Raw genomic sequence first — 27482 nt, forward strand, 5'->3', positions numbered from 1 at the left:
TTCACAACATGGCTAAGGTAGTCGGTCTCCGACGAAGGTAGTTTGGTTTTGTATTAAGTGTAAGTGTAAGTGTGTTTAGGGTCAAGCGGCACCAGAGGTTTCCCCCATCTCCGCGTAGTTTACATTGTGGTGTGTTACAGTACGCTGTAAATGCCAGAGATTTAAAAGTGTGTGGGTCTTGGATCGTTTAGTGTCGTGTACCGTTGTTCTTCTGGTCGTTTAGCCGCTAAACCCCAATTGGGGCCCAACGTTGCCCCACTTACGCCCCGTGGAGGCAGACCAGGAACCAGTAGCTTATATGCACTCTGGCAGGTCCTGCCACCTAATTTCCTGAGATTTCGGTGGCTAGGACCTAAAAAAAAAACAAAAAAAAAAAAAACGGGGGCACTTAAGTTTAGAAAAGCCAGAAGGGGTTAATGTGATTCAGTTTTCAATTTAGAAATCGTTAATTTTGATTAGTTATGTGGGGTTTACGCTGCCGTATTTGTCAGAGTAGGGAGAAGAGACTGAAGACTGGGGGGAAAGACAGAAGTATGGGGTCGATAGGGAAGGCAACCCCAGATGGTCAGTAAGGCATGCCCATGCCTCACCAGGCGAAATATGTGGAGTGGTAGGAGAGGGAGGAAACAGGAAGACCATTTCCTCCTCCCCCTGCCAGGAATAGGGGGAAAAAGGTACCAGGCAAGGGAGCTGGTAGAGATCGCCATTTGGCTACATGGCAGTGAGGCTGCATCAGTCGTAGTGTAGTCATAAGTCCGGTAGTAGAGTCACTCGTGGGATAGTGTCCCGTCCAAGTTGAATGTCTTTGTTTTGGTTCTCTATCTTCATTCAGTATATTTGTCAGTTTCATTTAGGTCTCATATTTGTTGGTACATAGGCAGGGTTTCTTGGTAGACAGATAGTAGCTTCTTGGTTTTGTATTCTGGAAACTCGAGTTTTTCGTCCATAAAACAGAAAATCGACCACAGAACACACGCAATACAATTACGGATATATTATATACGGCGCAATATGACCTAAGTTGCTGATGCGCCTACAGCAACAGCAAAGCTGCTTTTAAACTTAATTTTGAGACAAACGATTTCGATATATTATAATTTTAGTTCCTGCTTCAAGTAACTTCCACTGATTTTACCTAGAGCCAAGGAGTTCTGCTTGCTCTTTTATTAAGTTTAAATCACTAATTCTTTCAACTCTTCTTGTTTTTAATTATATTTATTTAATTAAAAACAAGAATTATTTTAATAATACTTAATAATTAAGTGTATTATTAAAATACACAATTAAGTGTATTGTAATAATACACTTAATTAAGTGCAACACATTATAATTTTCTGGTTGGTAGTCCCAATTTGTTGAAGTGGATGCTCCAGCAAGTCTGCAACATAGGAACCACCTACTATATTCATCACTGCTTAGATTTGTGGTGTAGATAATGCAGCACATATGTGGAGCTGAAGTTTTGTTCTGATCACCAATCTTGCAGCCAAAGTACAGAAAATATGTACGTTTATTAATACTTTAGATTTTCTTTCTTGGAGTTTTTATTGTCAACCGTCCACAGATGTAGAAGAAATTGTCAGGGTAATACAGACACTAACACAGAAGAAACAAAAAAATATGCAGTATATACGCTGATAAACTCTACTCGTACTCGGATTACAACACACTTTCCGTTACTGAAGGGCAACACAATAGATCTGTTCATGTATTAGGTCTAGTGTGCACTTGAAGTCTCAAGCTGATACGAGATGTATTCTTGGCCTACTACGGAAATGTTTTCTATATTATGAACTCTAGGACAATACATGTGTCCTACTATGGGATCTAGATGTTAGAAGCATGCAGTCTCCTTCAGGGTCTCTATCTGGCATAGTTTTATAGACAGTAAGTGGCCGAATAGCTCTATTATCAACTTGAGCTTGCAGCACTACCGAAAGTGCAAGTCAATGTTTACCCAATTGTCATGATATTGAGTTTGGGGATTATGTGTTCTAATTCATATCTCGAGTCTTTCCATTTTTTTGTTTTGAGACTGTTTACTACACAGTATATCATTTATAGATTTGAATTTAATTTTAAATATACAATCTTATGCGAATATAATTCGGCATATTAAAGGTTTTTAAATGCAATTGGTCGGAATGCCACAGAATTAAAATGTATTGTGTCCGACCTCAGAGGATTCGTTCAACAAAATTTCGAATTTGTTCAAGTATTGTGCAATATGAAGGTGCTACATCTAAAATTTTGTGACAACAAACAGAGTATCATTATTAGTTTCAGATGGTGAATGAAAGGGTATCTTAGGTTTGTATAATCTAGCAGCATTCTGATTGGTGGTATTGTATTGTTTTTCTATCGTCCTTATTAGTGGGCTGCGCTTTTTTTCCGTAGTATGCTTGTCGTCTTCCATTGACGGAGGGTTGAACGTGTCTAAAGCAGAGTTTTACAAATGGTTGTCGCCAAACTTTTGGCATTATTGTTTTCATTTTGATTTTCTTTCACTGGGATTCCAATCATTTTTGGTACGTATGTAGTGTATAGGCATCCAAAAGTTTCGAAAGGTTTAGCGGGCTGAATCCCGAGCTACTTTTTGTTTTGTTTGTGGCTTCTTGAGAGAGAAAATTATGACCTTTTATGATTTTCTGTTTTTTCGCTTCCAATATTTTCTGTGGGGAAAGCATCTCAGTTCGATGATTTTTTCTTCGATGTTCTGGTTTTCTTCAACTCAGGTTTTGTGTACTGGCTCTATCCTGGAGTGCGCCTGAAGTTACATTCCAGGATCGGGCTTTGTTTCCTGTTTATGTCTGGAGAGTTAGAGAAATACGGGTAATTTTTCTTAATATAGTCCTCTTCGTGGCGGATAAAACATTAAGGCACTCAGAACTTAAAAATGATCCCATTTTAATCTGTATTGATGATTTTATTGAATCGTTATTGGCGAATTGCAGCACTTGTCTACGGAAGCATTTTATGTGTGAAAATTGTGGTTTTGCCGTTTTTGTTGTTTTTTAAGGGGGGGGGGAAGGGACCAGACCTATGTTTTATTAAAATTCCTGTACTAAACTGACGAGGAATCTCAAAAGGGACGTTGGTCACTTTGTCAATGGTAGTGCAATTGTCGCTGCATGCTTGCGTTATGAGAATTTAGTAGGTGACTTAAATTTACTGTTGGAGTCTCTACATTGGCATAAGCGTTTAAAGTTATTGACCATTTCTCCATCCTTGAGATATTTCCCTGGTTTTTATGGGGGGGGGGGCAAAGTCCAGCTCACCGTGGCTGTAGGTTCTGTTGCTGTGGTCGAGAATAAAGGCCTGCGCAGTGTATTAATTAAAAAGGTCACCAATTCGTGTCAGGTTGAGTGCACATTTCATTATGTAAAAAGAATGAAATTTTTCCTATGTGAAATTTCATTACGAAAACCATATTTATTAATGCACATAGATATACATCAGCACACTGAATATTTTGATGCTCTGTAGTAAAGATGAAACTGCATAAATGCGCACATAAACACATGATTGACTATTATTTATTCCTAGGACCAGTATTTCTAAGAGGGCACGAAATCTCAGCATTGTTCCACATTATCCATGGTATAATTAGACAAACACCAATGTTACCTACCATCATGGATAAAGATGTTTTCTATAACATCAAAACTACCCGTTTATCAAATGACAGTTATCAACTGGTGGGATGCGTAGCGCTGCGAGCGCAGAATATCATTACTAAACAGAAATAAATTACCTAAAGAGAATTGAAGATGACGAATCTATTTAAATAAACACATGGAATAGTTGTAATATAAATATCAGGCTACATCCAGTGAATATGCTCAGAGTTTGCTCAAAGGCGAAGGACTAGAAATTAAAATATACACAAACGTCTGATTATTATGACGTCACTAACACCAGTGCTCTGATTAGCAATTTTTTTTTTTTTGTACGAAATGTCTTATTTTTTAATGTGACAGTCATAACGCCTCACGATTAATCAATGAGAATATTGTGCGTATTCAGGGCCGGCACAACCAGAGGATGCAAAGCTTGCATTCACACAGGGTGGCAATTTTTTGTTACATGTGAAACTAACTTCAAGAACCTGGGAGAGTGGCACGGTAAGCTTTTGCACAGGGCAGCAATATACATAGAGCCGGCACTGCTTATAAAAAAATTATACTACATTCATGTAGTTACAAAACTGTTAAGGGAAACAGTTATTACATTATAAATCTGTACGTAATTAGAAGAGTTCATTAATATATTTCAATGAATCATACGAAATATATTAAATAACGAACAAAATCAGCCAGCTGATTTAGTAAAACCGAATACAATAAAGTCATTCATCTTAGGCCTGCAATCGTATATAACTATATCAGTCTCTTGCTGGCTGACTCACAGATAACTTTCTGCAAAATGTGAAGTATCCATGATCTTCTTACATCCTTCCTGGCAACAATGGCTGTCTACAGAGTCCGTGCGCTTGAACTGTCCTCTGTCTACGATAATCACTGATGTAATGACTGAATTGGTGTGTCTAAGGGGAGTTTTCATACTACTTTGCAAAGTTCCCGTTGTGGAAGCTGCCGTGAGTGAAGTGTATGTCGTACTAGATGTTCCTTGACGTATTAATCTGTGTTGTCTGTTACAACAGATAACACGTGCGAATGCCTCCCTAAACTTTGAAGAGATTAAATTGTACAGCACTGGATTAATGGCCGAGTTGATGTACAGCATCACCCTGCAGAAGTACAACACATTATAGTAAGTCTCTAGTCCCAGGTCAGTAACACGCTCTGATACCATGATGTGCCAAATAGTAAAAATACGGAAGGGCATCAGACACAGAAAGAAGCACACCATGATACAAGCCAGCATCACAACTACCTGCTTCCTTGACCTCATCCTGCATCTCTCTGTAGCGTTGTTTAATAATCTCCGGTCTCTCATCAGATGCTTTGCAATCACGCTGTATAACGCTATCAGTACAACAAACGGTATCCAGAAGAAACCTACAGTAACGAGCAGAAAATAAACCTTCTGCCATAAGGAGGAAGCCTCAGTGTGGCACATCGGAACGGTGCTGCCATCTATGTAGGTATCGAATTTGTGTTCGACTATAGCAAATACTGGAGTGGTGATTAAAAGAGCAAGCATCCAGACAGCCATAATAATAGCGAGGGCTCGCATCTTTGTGCAGGTGTATCCAGCCTTTAAAGGATGGCAGATGGCATAGTAACGTTCAAAACTGATTGCTAAGATCGTGAGAATAGATCCATGAGCAACGGTTAACTCCACAAATGGTACGATTTTACCTAAAAAGAAAAATAAATAATTAATAAATTAATAAAATTAACTTGCTAAATTAATTAAAGTTGCTAAATCAAATTGCTAAATTAATCATAAGTTAATGATAACTCAATAATTAAGACGATTTCATTATTATATCATCTCTTTACGTAATAATTAAGTTATTATGAAAAGATGACGCAATAACTTAATTTTATCAATTCAGTTGTTGCGTCATCTTACAGTTTATTTTGTCATCATCATCAACATGTATCAATTCACTTTATTTTTAACCATTTATTCATCAAATACTTCTGTGCTCAAAATGTTAATTATTTGCCTAATTAATTAATTTCATAATATAATAATTGCGTGAATACCTCATACATTATAAAGAAAGTTAAAGTTTCTTTGCTTTTTTTTTTGTTAACAGAGACAAAAGAGTTCTGTATAGTTTAGTGACAGTGATTGAATACGTCCCTTTGTTTAAAAAAAAATGCCGATCTATCTTGGAGTATTTCAGAAGAGCAGGCTCACTAGCGGAAAATATTTATCCAAAAATATTCAGCTACTCAAGGCAGTCTGAGAAATTACATAGGTGAGTTCTTAAAAAGTTAACTTTTCCAAGAATCTTAAAAAAATGAATAAAAACAGAAAAATTATCTAGTACCAAAACATCTAGAAAGTAGAACAGGAAATCCATCGGAGCGTTCTGCCTTGAGAAATTGCAAATGATGAAATATCAAAACTCCCAAGAAAAAGAGGGAAAAACCACAAATCAAATAAAAATTGTTTGAGATTTTTCTAAAGAGAAAGTCAGATGTCACATGAACTGTTATATAACATTCCTTTTAGAATACCATCAATATAAAATTACAATAACACAAATACAGTAATATAAACTCTTGTGCTCGATTTATAAAAATTAGATTAATTTTATATGTTAGCTGAGGAGGACCAAAGTTTACAATATTCACACATAGATGAATTTGAAGTATGACCTTCATATCCGTTGGTTATATATTGAAAGTATTTGAGTTGGATACTTGCAGTTTTTTCTGCCTTTTTTGATTCTTTCTAGGATCAGAATCTTTATAACAATCGCAAGAATTTAAACTGATTAGGACGGGGAATAATCTGCAGTAATAAAGTTCTTTATTTTCACAAGTTAGTCAAAAAAATAATTTTTGTTATTTTTGTATGTGGCTATCTAGCATTTGTTTATCGCATGCTTGCCTCTCTCTCTCTCTCTCTCTCTCTCTCTCTCTCTCTCTCTCTCTCTCTGTCTTGTATATTCAATGGAATCTGTGTACTAGCAGTTACCGAAATTAATCGCGTTTCCCACAATGCACTGCTGAGCCTTGTACTGAGGCTGAAAGTTTTCAAACTCGGTTCCACTTTTGTTGTTTACCATCGTCTCATAGAAGCTTTATCTGCTTTTGGAGCAGTGTTTTATTACACGTAAAAGCGACGGGGAATAACTTTATTCTCCATAAATAACGGAGATTATGTGTAATTAAGGTTACGGCAGCGCCATTGGAATGTGCGCGATAGTATGTGGGGGAATATTTATTGGAGAAGCAATAGAAATAAAAGTTACATGTCCTTTTGACGGTGCAGAGAGATTCCTTGTTTCTCGTTGCTCGGATGTTTCACTGGTCACAGTCTAGCACTGTCCGTTTCCGAAATAACGCGCATCAAGATCTCCAGCAATACTATATGTCATCTATAGTGTTTGCAATAGATGTCAAGACCAGAAATTGCGAACGTATGAATTCTGAAGCATGCGTAAAAGGACGCACACACGGTTGTAAAATAAGCTTGTCCCTTCTCCTGTGACGAATAACAATTTTGTATTCGAAGTTTAAAACATATATATATATATTTTTTTTTTTTTTTGATCTTTTAAACTATTAACGTCAGCTGTCCATGCTTTAGGATCACGAACTTTTATAAGCTGATGCTCAGCTATCCATGCAGCTTACAGTAACTTAACACGAAGAAAACTAATATGTAGACAGAAAGTTAACTGACCGCAATAATTATAATTCTTAGATCTTTATCTCTTGAAAGTTTCTAAATTGGTTCCAATTTTAGGATAGATGACAAAGCTACCGTACTTTGCTTCATGGAGTATGTAATGCGAGCCTGTCTGGATTTAGACATGAGCTAAGTTCACGTACATACGCTGTAAGATCTAAGAGAAGGTCGCTGACATTATCTTAAACTTCTTAAGATTTTCTAGAAACGGTACTGGTGTTTTGGAGCCATCAGCATAGGTTGAGATGTCCTGGTACTTTGTCAGAAAAGGCTGGTATAGCGGAAAATAGTAGAACTGGCTCCCATATTGAAGGAATATTTTCGTAACTTGTGTAACTCATTTTAAAGGTACATGAATAAATATTCATCGTTTGGATTCTTCATAAAGCATGGGATATCATTAGAACAGAATATTCTACCATAATACAATACCATAATGCAATGCTGATATGATACTATTATTACTTTGCATTATGTAACAAATTTTCAAAAAGATTCTTTATCTGCATGTTTCTTTATGAAACATGCTGATTTCTAATGTGATCTTAGTTTTTGTGGCATCGATAGTTTGTCTAGAAATGAAAGAAAAGTAAATATTCAATAATACTAAATCAGATTTTTAATAGCCTAACTACTGTACAGAATAGAGTATTAATCATTGCTATAAGTAAACAACAAGCTAAAAAATCGCAAATTTAAAATTAGACACCCTCTTCGTGTTAATAAAAATAAAATTCCTTAAAAATGTATATTTTAATGTCTTTGTCTTTTGTGGTCGGTCAGTGTGATCATTCCAAACCAAGAACCAGATATAGTCGCCCATCTTAGCTTAATCCCAACTTTCTTGATACGTTTTCTCCGTTAACTACATTTTCTGGTGGAATCTCTCAGATTTTTCACTGACATCACCCAGATTTGGTGTGAAAAATCCAAGTGTGAGTGCAAATAATTGAAGTTGATTTATACGATTAATTGCATCCCATTTTTCTGTAATTTTCAATAAACTTGTCATCTGGTTCTTTGTAATTTTTACTCTTATGCTACCGAGAAAGCCATTCATTACAGGGCGAAACGACGGCTAGAATCAATCAATCTTGGTGGGAATCAATCATTTTGTCTGGCACTTGTTGTGAAGCCAACATCTACATAACTTGCGCGCCAATAAATACGAACCTTTCGCTTTTGTATCAGACAATTTTGGGAACATAGACAGTATGTGCTTGAGGGTATCACCTTGAGGATCCAATGGATTAAAAAAATATTCGGCCAGTCTCAGCTTGATACGGAGTGGGGGAAGCAAAACTTTGTTTTTCGGGACCAAGGGACTGTTTACTACATTTGGTGCGCTAGGCGACAGCTCCATTTTTGCAGACCACTCCTCTCCTGCAGTGCTAATCTACTGACAGGCTGTCTCAGAGGCAGAGAAAACAAGAGAACTTTTTGAAGCCACCTTACAAACACAGAGACCCTAGCATCTTGAAGTCCTTTCAGACATCCCGTTTATATTGGTGATACCTGATCATCTCTAACACATGCTTCACAATTTTATAGTCTTCTTTAATATGAAGAGTCACAACAGGAATAGATGAGTGTATATTTCCATTGTGAAGCAACTCAGCTTTTTTCAAATTTTTCTGTCAATGAAAAGACACCACTCTTCTGCATTGTGAATAATATCAGTTTCGTCACAAAGCCCAATAAAATGAAAAAAATAGCACAGGTATTCTACGACAGTGTAAAAACATGCATTAGTGATATGCCTTTATCAGTATATGGAAGTCTGGCAGCTGGAATTCAAGAAATTACACTTTTTTAAACGAGATGTCAGGATATATTTATATTGGATTTATTTAGACCTAAATCATCTAATTCTTTCTGATTAGAGAAATATGGCGCTTGAACAGGCTTCTGAGGCGTAATCCCAAGTATTCTATTCATCAGATTTATTACTCAGTTCTGATTATTCTTCTCTGGAAGATAGATTGAGAATTAGCAGGTCTTCATTACCTACTAAATCCATCTGAATTCACAAAAATAACAGAACGAGCCTGGAGTTAATTACAGCTTCGTCGTAACCGTAGTAAACCGCAAAAAATTCGAAAATATGAAGACTACAGGTTCTTATATACTATAGAATGGGTAGGCACTTACACCGGTGAGCCAAAACATTATGACCACCTACCTAATATGATGTTGGTCCTCCACTTGCAGCCAAAACGTACCTGGCGAGGCATGGCTGCTACAAGATTTCTAACTGTGTCTTGTGGTATCTGGTACCAAGACGTAATTAGCAGATCCTTTAGCTCCTGTAAGGTCCGTGTTTGAGACGCCGCAGATTGGAGTTGCTGTTCCAACACAAACCACAGATGCTCGATGGGATTGACGTCTGAGGAATTTGGAGGCCAGGGAAATACCTGGAAGTCTTCTTCATGTTCCACGAGCCAGTCTCGAACAATCCGGGCGGTGTGGCATGGCATTAACCTGCTGAAAGACGGCACCGCCAGAGGAGAAGACTTGTTGCCGTGAAAGAGTGTACCTTTCACGGTACACCCTTTAAAAAACGGCACCAGGGGTTCCTTCATCTCTGCATAATTTTCATTGTGGGTGTTACAGTTCACTGTTAAGGCCAGAGATTTAAAAGTGTGTAAGCTATGTATGGCAATTTAGCCGTTGGGCCCCTATTGGGACCCACCGTTGCCCACACTTGGCCTCGTGGAGGCAGACCAGGTACCCAGTAGCTCTATATTTTATTCTGACAGGCCTTGCTACCTAGTTTCCTGAGATTTCAGTGGCTAGGGCCTATGTAAATCATGGGGATGAGCGCTAGGATTGGAAAAGCCAAAAGGATTATAAACGATGTAATTTGGACGTAATTAAATTTTTGAAACGTGTGGGGCATACGCTAGTGTACAGGTAGAGTAGGGGAGGGAGACCGAAGACTGGGAGGTGAGGTAGAAATATGGGGACGATAGAGAAGGCGACCACAATATGGTCAGTGAGGCTGGCCCAGGCCTCACCAGGAGGAAAGAGAGGAAGGCAGGGGGAGGAGAAAGAGAACCGTCTTCTTTCCCCTCTCCCCGCCAGAGAACAGGAGTAAAGGCACCACACAAGGGAGCACGGGGCAGATCTCCCATGTGGCGTGTCAGGGGCAAACCGCCTCATGTCATCGTCAGTTGGTTAACAACTGGTCCTGGTAGGCCTCGGACCAAACGACCTTCCAATCACTCAAGGTCCAATTTCGATGCTCGCGCGTTCATTGTAGGCGCTGTCGCCGGTGAATCGTGGTTAGCATGTGCAGTCGAAGCGGCCTGCGGCTACGCAGGCCCATTTTCAGCAGGGTTCGATGTACTGTGCGTGTTGTGGCATATTACTCTCGTCACCAGCATTCCAATTACCGGTGAATTGCACCACAGTCGCCCTTTTGTTGCCATCCGGGAGAACCTTCGCTCACCTCGAGCATTGATGAGCCGTGGTCGTCCAACACCTCGCCGGCGGTTCGTGAGATTTCCATCCTCGGACCACTTTTGGTAGGTACTAACCACGGCTGGCTGTGAACATCCCACCAGCCTTGCCGTTTCGGATATGCTCTGACCCAGTCGTCTGGCCATTACAATTTGGCCTTTGTCAAACTCGCTTAAGTCTGCTGTCTTTCCCATCTGAAGAACAAGAGTAACACTGATTAACGGAGTTCAGTATCAGGTGTTTTTATACCGTGTCCCGACGCCGTAGTGCACCTGCAGTTGCTTCGATTTGCATAACGACTCGCTGGTCATAATGTTTTAGCTCATCGGTGTATATTATACATATAAATGTCGCGAAAACATAAAACCTTCAGTTGGTGCCAAAGTATTGAAGCTAGATTAAAACCAATGACAGCGTTGAATTCGACACACAAAATACATAATAAACAGTTAATATAAACATAAACTTTTTTATTATATAGTGTTATATACTTATCTGCAAAATTAGATAAGTATTTAGAAATTTCCAGGAGTAATAACGAGATAGATGTTGGACCTTACTATGGAGTTGATAACAGAGATTGACCCTTTGGTACGCGGAGGATGATGAGGTCTTCCACTTGCTATAAAAATAATGGCTGAGAGATCTCCATTATAAATGCGAACAAATAGTTAACAGAGTGTACATAAGAGATGGAAAATGTTATTCGATTTTGAAGTGGCCGAAAATATCAAACTGATTGTCTATTTGTTGCCATTGATAGAGAGATGGGACTTCATTAAACTGCAGAACTTTGCATTTAGTATAAGTCAGCCTACGGCACTGTCGATAAGTTGTACAGAATAACGTCAGCATGATGGCAGTACCAGATAACTAGGGATGAACAGAATGCCACTAGGTAGCCACATGCTTCGATAATCTATTAATTATCGGAACTACTGTATTATAGTTCAATTTTCTGAATAGCTCATTCTCTAAATGAAAACGTGCTTTGGAAAGGAGTGTCTTTATTCACGCAAACTATATGAATTCAACAAAAAACATTCCTTCCACGAGGGACTGATGAAGAATTTTACTTTCTATAAAATGTTTTGGTAGACTGTTTTAGGCCTGAAATAAAAGACGGGAAGTTTTTCCAATTGTTGCCTAGGAGACATGATTATTCGAATAACTTAACATGTAGACCGGGTGGAGGTAAGGTTGAAGGAGTGTTGTTTAGTAAAGGCTGACGGATTTATGGCTTTCTGAGATCAAGCTGTTAACCCAGAAACTGTGTATCTTCATACATTTCAGGCAGTACATATCAGTTATGAGTGCCGATGGCTGTCACATTGTCATACCAGGACCGTTTATCAAAAATTATCTGCGAACATAAGTTGACAAATTCAATGATCCGGTATTACAAATGAAATCCACAGGAAGTTCTCAAAAGACACGTTATTGATTGGACCAGGATAAATCTAATATCAGAGACCGGATGTTGGGGATCCATTAAGCAAATGGAAAGACACTGGGAAACTGAAATCCTGTATTGTTACGGACCAGTAAATTGTCTATTTGTACCTTAAGAATTATTGGTGTATCAAAGAAACGTCTGGTTCAGTTCTCTCCAAAAAACTGGAGAGGACTGAACCCATATTTTTCCAAACGACTGATGAAACAGCTGTATTGTCATGGGGGTAACGAAATTATCAAATAAAAATGATCATGGTTTAAGAAGAAATACTAAAATCCAAATCGAGTTCCAAAAAATCTCAGAACTGTATGGAAAGCATTTAAAATGTCGTAAAGTCTTAATATATCAAATAAAGGGAACATAAAATTTAACTCTGTTTAATGCGTGGAAAATAAAAGAAAAAAAGTTTATGGTTAGTACAATCTGAGATCATGATCTACGAATTCTTGTAAAAGATCTTAAAAAGATGTAATAATTCAATAGAAGAGCGATCTAACGAACTAGTTATGATGGTGATCTCAAAGAAGTGATATTCTTAACGTAGTTATGATCTATAACCCTCCTTGATTGATTTTACGCTACTATTTGATATTAGGTCTTGAAGATGACGTAATTAGTACGCCTTGGTAAATTATTAGTACTAATATAGTTCCATTTTATGAAGAGGAAGTGTATTTGTCTCCACGCCGGGAATACCCGGTTTGTTAGCCTACTGTTGGAAAGCAAAAAACCACGAAACTGGCCACGTTAATCAGCCTTAGACGTGGGTTGTACATATTTTAATTTCTAAAAATTATGAAATATGTTCCGAAGTATTATATCGCTACAAAGGAATCTTTTATGCTTCTTTGGAGCTTTTAAACATTTATTAAAAGCTTCATATAACTGCCATGACGTCTATTGTGAAAATATTAATTCTTGATAATTAATGTTTGGTTGTTGTAGGGTTTTAGGTATGTTGTTGTTTTTCTAATAAGGTTTTTGGAGTATCAGCAACTAAGGCCATATTGCTCCGCGTATGTTGTCTGTGTTCTGTGGTCGATTCTCTTTTTTTTGCTGCACGAAAAACCAGAGTTTCCGGGAGAAAAATCCATTGTACCCTCGCCTGAGACCGACGAACTCATCCCCATAAAAATTCCTCACGTCATTGACGAGATTCGAACTTGGATCTTTTCCACATGGTGTGGGGAGGACGGCGATTCTACAAACTGTGCTAGCCACGGGGGTGGTTTTAGGCATATCAGAAACTTAGGCTGTCTGTTAATATGTCTGTAAACTGAGGGTGTTCCGTGCTGTTTGCTGGACGAAAACCTGAGTTTCTGAGAGAAAAATCATGCTATCCTCGCTATAGACTGATTAACCCAGCCATGTTGTGAAAAAAGACCCATAAAAATTCCTCGCGTCATTGACGGGATTTGAACTCGGTCTTTTCCACTTGATGTGAAGAGTATCAACTGTGCTACCCACGAGGGAATAATTCTTGAATATAATCAGAGTAAATAAAACAGTAGAAATGTTGTTCATCCTCTTGTAAATAAAGGACGTGCAACAGACAGATAACATTTAAAAAGTTTACCAAAGGAAATCCTCCCCCCTCTCCCCCTTGACGAAGCGCGCAATATTTTGCTCGTTTTTAAAGTCTTAACTTTTGCAGTTCGCTTCTAGAGAGAAGATAAACGTTCTTTGACCTGCGGTGATAGTCCATAAACTGGCTCACACCGTCTAGATTCTGCAGCTAACACCAAGGCCTAGTATAGAAAGTGAAGTCATCGATTAGGATAGATCCGGCGATTTATCAAGAACCCGGCGAAGACGCATGGAAGGCTTTGAGTCATGTTACTGTTAAGTTCCGAGGGAAATGAGGTGCAGTACGGGTAAAAAGTAATTTATTACGGTGAAGTTTACAGATTATGTGCGAATACTTCTCAAACTATTCTAGGAAAAGTTAAAATTTTATGTTGTTGAATAACCATTAATAACTGCTTCCACGAACAAAAATTATTCATGTGAGGAGAACAGTAGATGATTGTCAGGATAACGCAGTCTAAGAGATCATGCATATTAAATAGTATTATTTATCGAAACCAGTTTGTATTTCCATATTAAATCACAATAAATATCAATACCTCACCATAATTAGTTCAATATCCCGTAGCTGTTCGATAAGCACCGGTGAGGTAACAAGTTGGCTTTAATTGTATATCTCTAGTGAAAACTGACATCGCAGTAGTCGGAAAAGGTCATTCTATTCTGCAAAATTTAGCACAAATAGCGCAACCTTTCAAGATATAGGCACAACTAAGAACTTATGAATGCCGGTCGCAAATCCCATTTGGGGACCTCTGGTGCAACTCTCAGCCATTTAGCTGTGTTCGACTCTTTCGTGTAGTCAATATATGCGTGACAATGAATTCAATAAAACTTCACAGAATCGTTCTTTTCCAGGTTTCTTCTCTTTTTTTTTTGGGTCATAGGAATTTTTGACGGAATCTTAAAATATCATGTAGGCATTTTTTGTCTTCACATTGTGAATCACAGATTAAACAACGTATTACACTGGTGTGCAAAATTTAAGTACCAGTCAGGATTTCACCTGTAGCTTCTCATAGCAGTGGCCTGTATATGGGAAAACATACCAAAGGAACCTCGTGAGGTACAGAAATGATGAAGGAAACAAAACGGTACAGAGGGACTTTATTCAAAAATGGCAACATAGTACTGGCTGCCATGATACAGATGCATCACTGCCAAAGATGGAACAAAGGGAAGAGGTGATCCACAGTAGGAAATATGGCCAGCCCTAATGTCGATGCAGGCTTGGCACCGCCTGTCCATACTGAGAACAATGTTGATAAGTTCTTTCGGTAACATCGTCCATTCCTCTATCAGCACCATCTTCAGCTGGTGACCATTTTCTGGTGGGTGTGGACATGCCATTAGGCGTCTCCCCAGAGCGTTCCATATGTGTTCGATAGGATTTAGATCGAGGGAACGGGCAGGCCAATCCCTACGAACAATGTCCTCACTTTTCAAAAGCATATCACAGCTGCAGTGCGAGGGGATGTGGCGTTATCATCCATAAACACGAACTCGGGGTCAATGGCACCTCGGAACAGAGGCATATGGGGAAGGATTACCTCAGTACAGTAGCGTGCACCGCCTTCCAGTATCTGGAGTTGTGTACGTGCATTCAAGATAACGCCTCCCCAGACGAGAACACCTCGACCTCCATATCGATCCCTTTCAGTGATGTTTGCGGGGTGATACCGTGTGCCAACCTCTCGCCAGATTAGCTGATGTCCAGAATCGCTGCTGAGACTGAATCTACTCTCATCAGCAAAGAGTACCTTAAGTAAAGATTTTGTGGTTGTAACCTTTAGAAATATGTTGGTCCTTAAGTTTTGCACACCGGTGTATTATTGAGTATTGAGTATGGGACGATAATGAAATTAAAGCCATTGTTATACGAGTATTATGAATAGTTTCTATAGAATAGATAAGTAATTAAAGTTATCGTGTCTAACAAGGCTGTTTTATACAAAATTGCCACTTTATTAAGTACACTTATTCTTTTAATGAAATAGAGCGTTACATCAGTAACATCATTAAGTCCTTGTACTCCAACGTATAGAAGGCATGTAAAGATGCTATATATGTGCAGATGTGTAGTTTAGTGCAAGAATGGGCATGACAAAAGATTTAAGTGATTTTGAAAGTGACGTGGTAGTCGGCGCCAGACACGACAATATGAGTTTCTCTGAAACTGAAACCCTGCTTTCATATATATATATATATATATATATACACTGAGTGATCACTGAATTATGACCACCCCTATGAAAACTGAATGCGACCCGTTCACCACGTGAGTTACGAGAGTGCGGAGTTAGTTGACCTCCATAGCATAGATAAGATGTCAGTGGTTCAGTAGGTAGTAAAATTCCGAGCGTGATGGGCAAAAGGAAGGATTTATCGGACTTTGATAAAGGACAGATTGTGGGTGCTCGACAATCTGCTGCCTCGATTTCCCAAACGGCTCAACTGGTGGGGTGTTCGAGAGCCGCCGTAGTTAAAGTGTACCAGGACAAAATGGTCAAACAACGACCCGACGGCCAAACTGCAAAGGTCAGCGAAAGGTTGATGTTAGAGGTGAGCGCCGGGTCCGACGACTTGTATAGGCGAACAGGTGCAGCACTGTTGAAGAGTTGACTACCCAATACAACATGGGCCAACCCGGGACAATATCTGGCATGACCATGCGTCGCACACTCGCACGTATGGGCTATACCAGCAGAATACTCCTACGGCATCCTCTCCTAACCAAGATTCATCGGCTTAAAAGACTCGCCTGGTGCAAAGAGCATGCAAGTTGGACGTTAGAAGACTGGAAGAAGGTGTGCTGGTCGGATGAGTCACGTTATTTACTCCATACCATGGATGGTCGTATACGGATTTGGCGTCAACAACATGAGGCTTTTTATCCATCAAGCATGGTATCAAAAGTGCAGGCCGGTGGAGGCGGTTGTATGGTGTGGGACATGAACCTGGACCCCTGGTTCATGTGGAACAACTGGCAGGAACCTTGACTCCTGGTGCATGTGGAACAACGTATCAGTGGGCTCCGCTATCGTCAACTGCTTGCTGACTGTGTACACCTAGCTATTAGCATTAGCATTAGTAGAGGCATATGATGCAAGAAAGCAAGCTTATTCAGCATCAGCCAAAAAAAAAAAAAAAAAAAAAAACACACACACCACTCCCATTTCACCCCTCCGTTCGTTCGAAATACCTGTCCAGTTGAGCTTTAAATTTGTTTAGGCTATCAACTTCAACAACAAGTGATGGAAGTCGGTTCCACCAACCAACCACCCGCTGGCCAAAGGCAAATTTCCGCACATCTATCCGACATCCGTCCTTCCTCAATTTGAATTTATGCCCTCTGAGGTGATTATTCTGAGCAAGATGAGGAATCCCATTGGCATTGAGCATGCTCAAACCATTCAAAGCCTTATACACCTCTATCAGATTATCTCGCCGGTGCCTAGTCTCCAGACTCTGTAATTTGCAAAACTTAAGCCTTTCTTCGTAAGAGCAACCCTTTGTTCCATTCACTAATCTTGTTGCCCTTCTCTGTACCCGTTCCAGCAACTCTACATCCTTCTTGAAATGAGGCCTCCAGACCTGTATACAGTACTCAAGATGTGGCCTAACCATTGCCTTATACAAGGGAATAATCACCTCCTTATCCCTGCTAGAAAAATTCCTGTATATCATTGACAAGACACCATGAGCTACTCTTGCAGCTCGTCTGCACTGCTCAGAGAACTTCATATCTGCCTGCACAATTACCCCCAGGTCCTTTTCATTCTCCACCACTGTCAGTGTAGTACCGCAGAGTTGATACGTTGCTCTGGGGTTACTGTTTCCCATATGTAGTACTTTACATTTGTCAATGTTAAACTTCATTTGCCACCTCTCAGCCCATCTGTTCAACTTTTCCAGATCCTGTTGCAGCCGCATAGCGTCAGTAGTGTCCTTAACAACCCTGCCAACCTTTGTATCATCTGCAAACTTGGACATTAAACTTGATATCCCATCATCAATATCATTCATAAACACCGAAAACAACAACGGACCCAACACTGAACCCTGAGGAACTCCACTAATAACATTAGTCCACGTTGAGCAGTGTCCATTGATTACCACTCTCTGTCTTCTGCCACTCAACCATCCCCTTATCCATAGCAGCAATTTGCCTCCAATGCCACACTGCTCCAATTTGTGCAGCAGTCTTCCATGTGCAACAGTATCAAAAGCCTTTCTAAGATCCAAATATATAATATCAAAGTTATTCCCTGCATCCAGTTCTTTTGTGACTACATCATAGTATCCAATCAAATTGGTCAGGCAAGACCTGCCCTTAACAAAACCATGCTGCGTCTGAGCTATAACTGAATTCTTGTCTAGATGATCCTGCAGTGCTTCTTTAACCAGTGCCTCCATTAATTTACCTGGAACAGAAGTTAAACTAACAGGTCTATAATTACTTGTGTCAGCCTTTGATCCTCCTTTGTGAATTGGGGTTACATTTGCACATCTCCAGTCTATGGGTACCTCCCCTGAGTCCCTCCCCTGAGCTATGTTATTACACTTTTTCCTGAACAGCGATAGTGTCTTCCAAGATGACAATGCGCCGAGCCATCGGGCACTTGTTGTGCAGAAATGGTTTGAGGAACACAGTTCTGACTTCCAGCATATCGATTGGCCTCCGAACTCCACCGATATCAATCCCATAGAGCACCTGTGGGACACTATGGAAAGACATATCAGGCGTTTGGATACACCAATCATCCCCATACCTGCATTGCTGACCGCATTACACACAGCTTGGTTGGCCATACCTCCCGAACGCTTCGGACATCTTCTTGAATCAATGCCACGTCGGATTGCTGCTGTACTGAGGGCAAAAGGAGGGCAGTGTATATATATATATATATATATATATAACACGTCATCCAATGGATTCTACTAGGTGTCTGACTGAGTCCAGCTCCAGATTTGATCATCCTTCCATCAGGATGTTTGCCAGCTACTGTACTGTGGTCGGTAGAGAACTGTAAAACCGAACAGCGTATCGCACTCATTCTCAATAGGATTGAGATCTGAAAAATTAGAAGACCATGGTGGATGTTGTAAATCTTGAGAATGTTCTTCGAACCATTCAGATACAATTTTTCCCCAGTGGATGGATAGTTGCATTGTCGTCTTGAACGAATCCATGGCGAAATTAATAAAAATGAAGCATTTCAGGGTGAAGTTGGTTCGATACGACAGAAAGATATTCATTGAAGGTAACAGGACTTAACGGTATGAGGAGACCCAGTCAAGAACATGCCCCCCCCCACCATATCGCTTGAGTGGTGGGCAAGAGACAGTCTGGATGCATGACTTTGTGAGGTCCTTGCGAACTTCCCCGTAAAATTGGTGGCAAAGAAGTGTAAATCGAGGCTAGTCACACCACATGATCTTTTTTTTCAGATATTCAGTCGAATTTTTCGATTTTTTTAGGAAAATAAATGACTTCTGTATAGGCACGTGACTACCAAATCCCATATTTTTAAACTCCCACCGCATACTTCTGTTGGAAATAAGTCTTTATTTGCCTGCCTAAATTGAATTTTTAAGTCATTTTCTGCACTGGACCTGCTAATCTGAAGCACAATTCGCTTGAAATTGGCTAAGCACAATTCGCTAAACCCTGAAGTGGATCTAAAGTCAAATCAATGAGAAATGACTCTATAAACAACAGTGACGCAATTACCACATGCATGGGAAATGACACAAGAAAAACCCCACAAACGCCGACAAGGAAACCCGGACCTTTTGACTGTAAAGACTGCAGAACGGACGGGAACCATCCCGTGAACGATCACGTTTCGGTCCGATCTCTGCTGGGAACGGACTAGGACCACCAGCAGCTCCGCTGCCAAATGCTATATGGCGATCTGAATTGGGTACCCTAACCCTATTGATTAGGTATTAGGTATGTTCGGGGTCTGACAGCACCTAGGATTTCTCCCATCTCCGCGTATGTTCTCTGTATTGGACAAGCCAGAGATTTAAAAATGTGTGGGATATGTACTATGTAGTTGTGCCCATTGTTCGTCCGGCCTGTTAGCCGCTGGGCCCCTAGTGAGACCCGACGTTACCAATACCCGCCACGGGGAGGCCGGCCAAGTGTTACCAATATTTGTACTCTGGCGGGTCTTGCCACTTACTTTCCTGGGATTTCATAAAAAAAAAAAAAAAAAAATCGAGGTTGATATTAGTGATACTTAACAAGTTGTATTAATAGTATGCGACGTGGGGCTGTGCGGTGAAAGTGAGTTTTAAAAACCAAATAGGTTCGGGCAAGAATTTTGATGTTTTCTTTTGATTTTGAAATGTAGGGCTAAACGCTGTGTAAGACAAAAGTTTGGGGGGATGAAGACTAGGGGGAAGAAATTGGAAATAAGGGGCCGACAGAGTAGATGGCCCCTGCAGGTAGTGAGGCATGCCCGTGCCCCACCAGAGTGAGAAAATTGGGGAGGCGAGGAGAGGCAAGCCTCTCCTCCCCCCCCTCCCCAGGAGTTTGGAAAGAAAGATCCGCTCAAGAGAGGCCGGATTTGGGTCGCCAATAGGCTGTCCCGGCGGGAGAGTGCCACCGTATGTCGTCTCCATCAGTTTGCAGGCCCTAAAAAGCTGGCCGTCTCATCTAGGTGGGACACTAATAGGGGGCTAAATCTGAGATGTCCAGACTGCATGTGATCTGGGTCCTATTTTCTGATCATTATCCTGGGGTTATAATCAAGTCTACTGGCTGTCATTATGGGGTTTTATCCCTTCCGTGATGTTTGCTAGTCCTTACACTACCTTTTTTCATTATGTAGTGGGTCTATGCTGCAAGGTCTTGGGGCAGTGTCCCTTTGTTCTGATGTCACGACTATTTAAAGGTGTTTTGTTCGCTTCCATTGGCGGTAATCATGACTCTTGTGGTTAGACAATATATTGTCACTTGTCTTTTCCCAGTGTATTTTGTAGTCAGTCTAAGGTCTGTACAGTCGGCTCCTCTGTGTCGTCTCGCTGCTATTTGCAGATTTGTTTTGTCTCATTCCGTTAAGGTCTTCTGTATATGGCGGTTAGTGTTTGGTGCCTAGTAAATAATCCCTGGGCAAAATCAGTTAAGGCTAAATATTCCTCTTGTGTATCTAGTAGATGTCTTCTAGTAGAGGTCTTCGTATTGGGCACACTCAAACATAACGTGCACCCAGCTTTCGTGTTCCCCGCAAGTACAACGCGGATCCTCCACTATTCCCAATGCTGTAAGCTTTGCATTGAAAGCCCCATGACCCGTAAGGAGGTAGGTCGTGTCAAGTCCGGGTTGCAGCCAGGTTGGGAGAATGGGGTATACTCCGTCTACGTCCGGGATGAACTTTTTGGTGATATTCCCTTTTGTTGTGTTTGTCCAGCGGTATTGCCAGATTTGTTTTAGGTATTTCTGCAGCCTGTTCTTTTCAGCCTTGTGGGTTGCATTGTTATCCACTATGTAGTCTGGGTGGGTGCAAGGCATTCCTTTGGTTATATAATAGGCTATTCCAGTACGTATGATGTCCAGGTCAAGGGGAAGGGCTCCGGCCAAGACCTGTAGGGCAACAGTGCTAGTGGTGCTGCAGGCTCTGGTAATGGTTAACAGGATATTTCTATGGATTATGCGTCTATTTACGGCGGTTGATGCCTTGTGATACCAAACCGCAGAGGCCAGAGGCATATGTTATAGCTGGTAGGAATGTCGTTTTATAATATAAGGAGAGTACGCGACGTTTAAGTCCCCAGTCACGACGGACCACACGGGCTAACAGTGCAGAGTACTTCCTTATCTTTATTCTTAGATGTGTGAGATGCTGCTTGAAGGAAAGATTACAATGTAATATCACCCCCAGGTACTTAAGCTGGCTTTGGAGTTTAATTGTGGTGTTGTTCACCTTTATTTGAGGCTGTCTGCGCAGGTCAAGGGATCCTTTCAGTAAGATTGAGGATGTCTTAGTTGGTGAGATTTTTAGGCAGTGTAAGATGGTCCAGTCCTGTAGTATCTTGATGGCATGGTTTGCTTTTACCTCCAACTGTGCTCTACTGTCGGCAGCAATTTTCAAGATAAAGTCGTCGGCAAAAGCTTGGGTTTGGACGTCACCAAGGTCCATGGCCAGGAACTCATCCAAGACAATGTTCCACAGCAACGACCCCAGGACGGAACCCTGGGGGCAACCCCTGCAGACATGGCGGTTTACCCTACCATAGGGTGCCACGACACTAATACTCCTGTCGACAAGGTAAGACTTGATAGTATTGAGTAGAGTAGAGTGTAGAGTAGAGTGTGTTTAGTGTCAAACGGCACCAGGGGTTCCCCCCATCTCCGCGTGCTATACATTGAGGGTGTGAAACAGAACACTGTCAATGCTAGAGGTTTAAAAGTATATGGATTTTGTATTTGTGTAGTGTCATGTACCGTTGTTCATCTGGTCATTTAGCCGCTGGGCCCCTAATGGGACCCAACGTTGCCCCACTCCGCCCCGTGGAGGCAGACCAGGTACACTACTTATTATTTACTCTGGCAGGTCCTGCCACCTAATTTCCTGAGATTTCAGTGGCAAGGACCTAAAAAAAAAAAAAAAAAAAAAAACGCTATAGATAGGGGTCAGCCAAAACAAAGGGAGTACTAGTTGGGCGATTTGATGTTAAGTTTTTGGATGTAGGGCTCAAACAATTTGGAGTTGATTCAGACACTAGTTGTAAGTTAGAGAAGGGGAGGGAGACTGAAGACTGGGGGGAAAAGAGATACGGGGTCCATAGGGAAGATGACCCCAAGTCAGTGGAGCAGGCCCATGCCCCACCAGACTGAAAAAGAGGAGTGGCGAGGGGGGAGGACACCAGGGATGAACTCCCCCTCCCGCCAGGGAGTGGAGGCAAAGGGCCACGCAAGGGAGCGTGGCTAGGGAGGCCTAAAGGCAGCAGCTGAGCTGTGCTGGTGTAGGTTCTGTCACTCCTGGGACGAAGGAAGTAAGGAGTGTTTTTTTTTTTTTTTTTTTTTTTTCCTTCTCCTGAGAGGACTGTCATATCCAGGAAGTTTCTTACTTTGATCTTCAATGGGTGGTGTTTGGGTGCCTAACCCGTCTAGCAGTGAAGACAGACTGCGCAAACTCTGTAAAGGCGGCATAGCGCTGCTCGTCCATTATAATCAGGTGCTCACAATGCCGGGGATTTTCTTGCATTTTAGTGGCAAACCTTAGCCGGAACTCGTCATATTCATGGCAATCATACATCACGTGATCCCACGTTTCTTCAGCCCCGCGGTGACACAGTGGATCTTCTTCTATGCCTAGGGATGTTAGCTTCGCTTTAAAGGGTCCGTGGCCTGTAAATAGAAATGTAGTATGGAGGCCTGGTGAGTACCAGGGAGGAGGCTTTGATAGTATTGAATGGATTTAGGTTAATTTGTAAATAACCTAATTTGTAATTAGGTTAATTACTCAAAATAAATAAATAGAAACATCGCCGAACTGTTTAAGTGTTTCTATGGAGGCGTAATCAATTTAATTTCCACATTTTCAATAAAACAGTTTAATCTCTCAAGTAGTAGTAGTAGTAGTAGTAGTGGCATGTGATGCAAGAAAGCAAGTGTATGAGCTTATACAGCATCAGCCAAAAAAAAAAAAAAAAAATCACACCATTCCCTCCAAATGCCTGTCCAGTTCCTCCTTAAATTTATTCAACCTATCAACTTCCACAACGACAGATGGAAGTTTGTTTCAGCAATTAACCACCCGCTGGCTAAAGGCAAATTTCCGCATAAGTGGTGGATTAGTGTCGTTTACTTCAGTTCATTCCCATGAAATGAATAATAACTCATCCCCTGTAATGCCCAACTAATTAACATTCTTTTCAGACAAATAGTGGAGACAGCAAAATCTTCATAATATCTTATTATGAAGATTTAATAGGTCAGCTAAATTTCAATTAATATACATTTATACATTGTGAAATATTGTTGAAACATAATTATATGTAGGAGAAAAATTGAAAGATGAAAGTATTATAATAAAAGCATGCGTGAAAGAAAGAGAGAAAGGGATCGCAGAAGTATGGTATTGAGATATTCCTCTTGTTTTGAGGAAAAATCGGCATTTAACGAGCTAAGCTGAAACAGTAGCAACAACGCTAATAGTAACTGGGTAACTGTGAATATACCGAAAGACAAAAATACTTTGCAAAGGAGGGCATTGATTGACTGCTTTCCTTTGGCAACATCTTTAAACAAGACGGCATCTCTAGTAGCGTACGCTGCAATGGCGAGTATTTGTATGAAAATACTGAACGTAAACAAAGATAACCTACATGGAATGAGATCTGTCAACTCCTTTTTCAACGCCAGAAGCAGAACTCTAATCAACAAAACAAAAACATCACTGTCATTTGGAGAGCTTTGCTGTGGTACAACAAGCACAGTGCAGCGAACCAAAACTGTGCACGAACTTAGAATTTTCACACTTTGATTATAACGCCAATGGAAGCTGCAAATAAATACCCAGATTGCTTGAAAATACAAAGCAACATCGAGAGTATTCCTGTGACACACGGAACGAGTTGAGGCATGCGATCCTGCTATTTCTGGATGCAACTTGGTCATTAAAGTCTATCTTTTAAAGCGATGCATCTGTGCGCGTAGTTGGACCACGCCAAGAAAGCTGCCGCTTGTGCAGTTCCCATCTGTCTTTGAACTGTTATCTTCCCCATTCATCTCCCTCTTTATCTTAATCTCTCCACACTTGCCAAATACCCAGATATTCGGTGAGGGGCGCGAAGTGCTACCGATATGAAAAAGAACACCATCCCTTGTTAGCAGTATTCAGGTTACCATGGCTTGGGGGGGGGGGGAAGAATAGACAATTTAATAAATGTTCCTGGGGGAAATGATTTAATGATTTAAATAGCCCAAATTTAGAATATTAAACTTCAGCCTGTAGCTTTAACTAAAAATTCCCTTAGGTTTAATGTCATTTTCAGATCAATAAAGTTCTGTTTTTGAGCTGAATATTTGATCTATAACTGAATTCGCTACGCATGATGTGTTATCGGTACTTTCCTTCCTTGCTAAATGTTATTCTGGTTGGTGTGGTCACGTATTCATAATAATACTTTATAAAATATTATCCCGATTGCTTGCTGTTTTTACTCAGACAACAGTACTTTTATAATACCCCGATTATAGTGATGACATTTGATAAGATTTAATTAAATATTATGCTGATCGTATTTTGATACAAGTACGCAACGTTTTTAGCGTTTTAATTATATTGATGACGTACGACAACAATACTTTTATAATATCTTTATTATATTTTGACGTGTGACAACAGTACTTTTATGCCGATTGTTTTTACAATAACAGCAGCTTTTATAACAATATCTCAATTATAGTGATGACGTGTGATAAGATTTATTTCAATATTATTCTGATCCTGTTTTGATATAGACAAGTACTTTTATATCTTGATTATATTCGTGAAGTGTGACAAAAGTACTTTTATCCCGATGTTTTTTACAATGACAACAGTTCTACAAAAATTTTATCCCCATCGTTTTTAGTGGCAATGGTAGTTTTATAACAATATTGTGATTATATTTATAACGTGACAACAAAGATTTTTAATATTATCCCACTTGTTATGCAAGAAAATAAATGCTTTTACCATAATAATCTCCCTGAAAGTACTGTATTGACAACAATACTTTCACAATATTATCCCAATAGTTACTTCTTATGCCAAAAGTTCCATAATGTTATCCTAATAGCTATATTTGACGTAAATACTGACAAAATAGTACCCCAATAGTTATATTTGACGTAAAAAGTACCATATTACATATTATTATCCAGATAGTTACTTTGATATAACTACCTTCAGAGAATGCTCTTCAGAGAAGACGCATGACAAGCGTACTATCGCATAATTTTCACAATTGCTGCAGATGAATTGTGAAAAATCTTACAGAGAATTCATTTGTTGTAAAGTTATCCCGCGACACTCTCCACTGATCTTTCTAATTTTTTTTCAATGTGTAGCAACAATGTTTGTATTATTTGTAGCAATACTTGAGAATATTGTGAAACTATACGAAATGTAGTAGCAGTACGTAAGGAAAATGCTCTCAGAAGTAGAGTTATGTAGGCTGAATCTACTACTGAAATTAACTGCTGCAATATAATCATCACAACTGACTGTTTCATCTTTTCATTCGATCAACAAACTACATATGGTAGTTTAAGATTCCCTTTTGATAGTAAATAGAACTGTAAGCGGCCAGTGTTCTATTCGGTAAGACTTGTTTTTCAAAAGGACTGTCATGGCAAATTCAAGACAAATGATTGTTCTGAAGCGCTGTCACGGAAATCTCCGAAAGATGTACCGTAATTATCTTTAAGAACATGCCCCGTAGAAAGAGGTTTGAGTCGTTTCATGGGAAGACTGTGATTTTGTACTCTTGCCAGACGACGGGCATGTGTTTCTCGTTTGCTCCTTTTGACGAATGACCCGTGAATTGGGACAATGTCTGGAACTTGACTTGCCACGTCATGAATAGACTTAGCACCTCCACGATGTGAGGGAGGAAGAAGAATGCAAAACAATTATTAGAAAGTTCTGAAATTGAAATATATTTCAGAAAGAACATAGTCTAAGGGGATGTGGGGAATATACCGTGTCACGTGGACCGCAGAGGATGCTTTGGTGGTTCAAGATAAGCCAGGTAACATGTGTCGCGCAGTGCTCTAGGGGATATCCTGCTGAGTTCCTCTTTGTTTATATTTCATGCCGACACGCAACAGACTTATCTAGCTTAGTGTGAGGTCGCACGCCTTGGAAGAGTTTCTTGTCTGTATCTTTAGCACAGCCCAAAACGAACTTAAAAAAAAACCAAAAAGAACCTAATAAAAAACCTTCTTCGGATAACTTCACACTGCGATCATAAAAATTCAAAAAACGTTCGACCGGTTTCACCGCACGTGGCGAAATTGGACGGAATAATCGTCCTTGGCAAATATCCCAAGGAGTGTCGCTCGTGTTTCGTTCGCGAAATTGCTTTTACAGAAGTTTAATCTCCGAAACCGTGCAATTAAATGAATTAAATCACGCATGCGTGTGTTTTCGTCTCCCTGACGTCATATAAAGAGTCGCATATTTCACAGTTAAATTGTTTATTACAAATAAACTGGTTCGGTTTCTTTACATACTGTCATTGAGAGCAGACAGTAATTCATACTATGAATGCTTCTGGTGTGGATTTATTGCAAGTTAGTGGCATCCATGATGACTCTCAAAATACACAGGCGTGATAGATGGATTGCCGAGCCGTATTCAGTTGGTGAAAGGATAAGACGAACATTTGCCCGGTCCATTAGTCAGTACACGCATATTTCAAACACGAAGAGTTCGTGTCTTCCTGAAAATAGCTACCAGGATTGACTTTCTGAATTTTCAGATTTCGTGAGAACAATTTGGTCACAAGAAAAAAAATATATAATAAAAGATTTAAATATAAATATAAATACGTATATCCAGTAAAAATTTTAATACACATTTAATTACAAATTTTTACTGGATATACGTATTTATATTTATATTTAAGCAATGGA

General features: G+C 40.0%; 1 protein-coding gene across 1 annotated transcript in view; it reads right to left on the reverse strand.

Moving 5' to 3' along the window:
* Positions 1-4404: 4404 nt before the first annotated feature.
* Positions 4405-27482, reverse strand: part of LOC150085410 (growth hormone secretagogue receptor type 1-like) — a 36225-nt gene continuing 13147 nt past the window's right edge. Inside the window, exon 2 of the mRNA XM_090374559.1 lies at positions 4405-5324. Coding sequence (XP_090230685.1) covers positions 4405-5324 — 920 coding nt within the window. The remainder of the gene's footprint in view (positions 5325-27482) is intronic.

This window comes from Mastigoproctus giganteus, chromosome 5 (assembly GCF_048544385.1).
Source record: "Mastigoproctus giganteus isolate SK-2022 chromosome 5, ASM4854438v1, whole genome shotgun sequence".
In the NCBI taxonomy this organism is placed as follows: Eukaryota; Metazoa; Arthropoda; class Arachnida; order Uropygi; family Thelyphonidae; genus Mastigoproctus; species Mastigoproctus giganteus.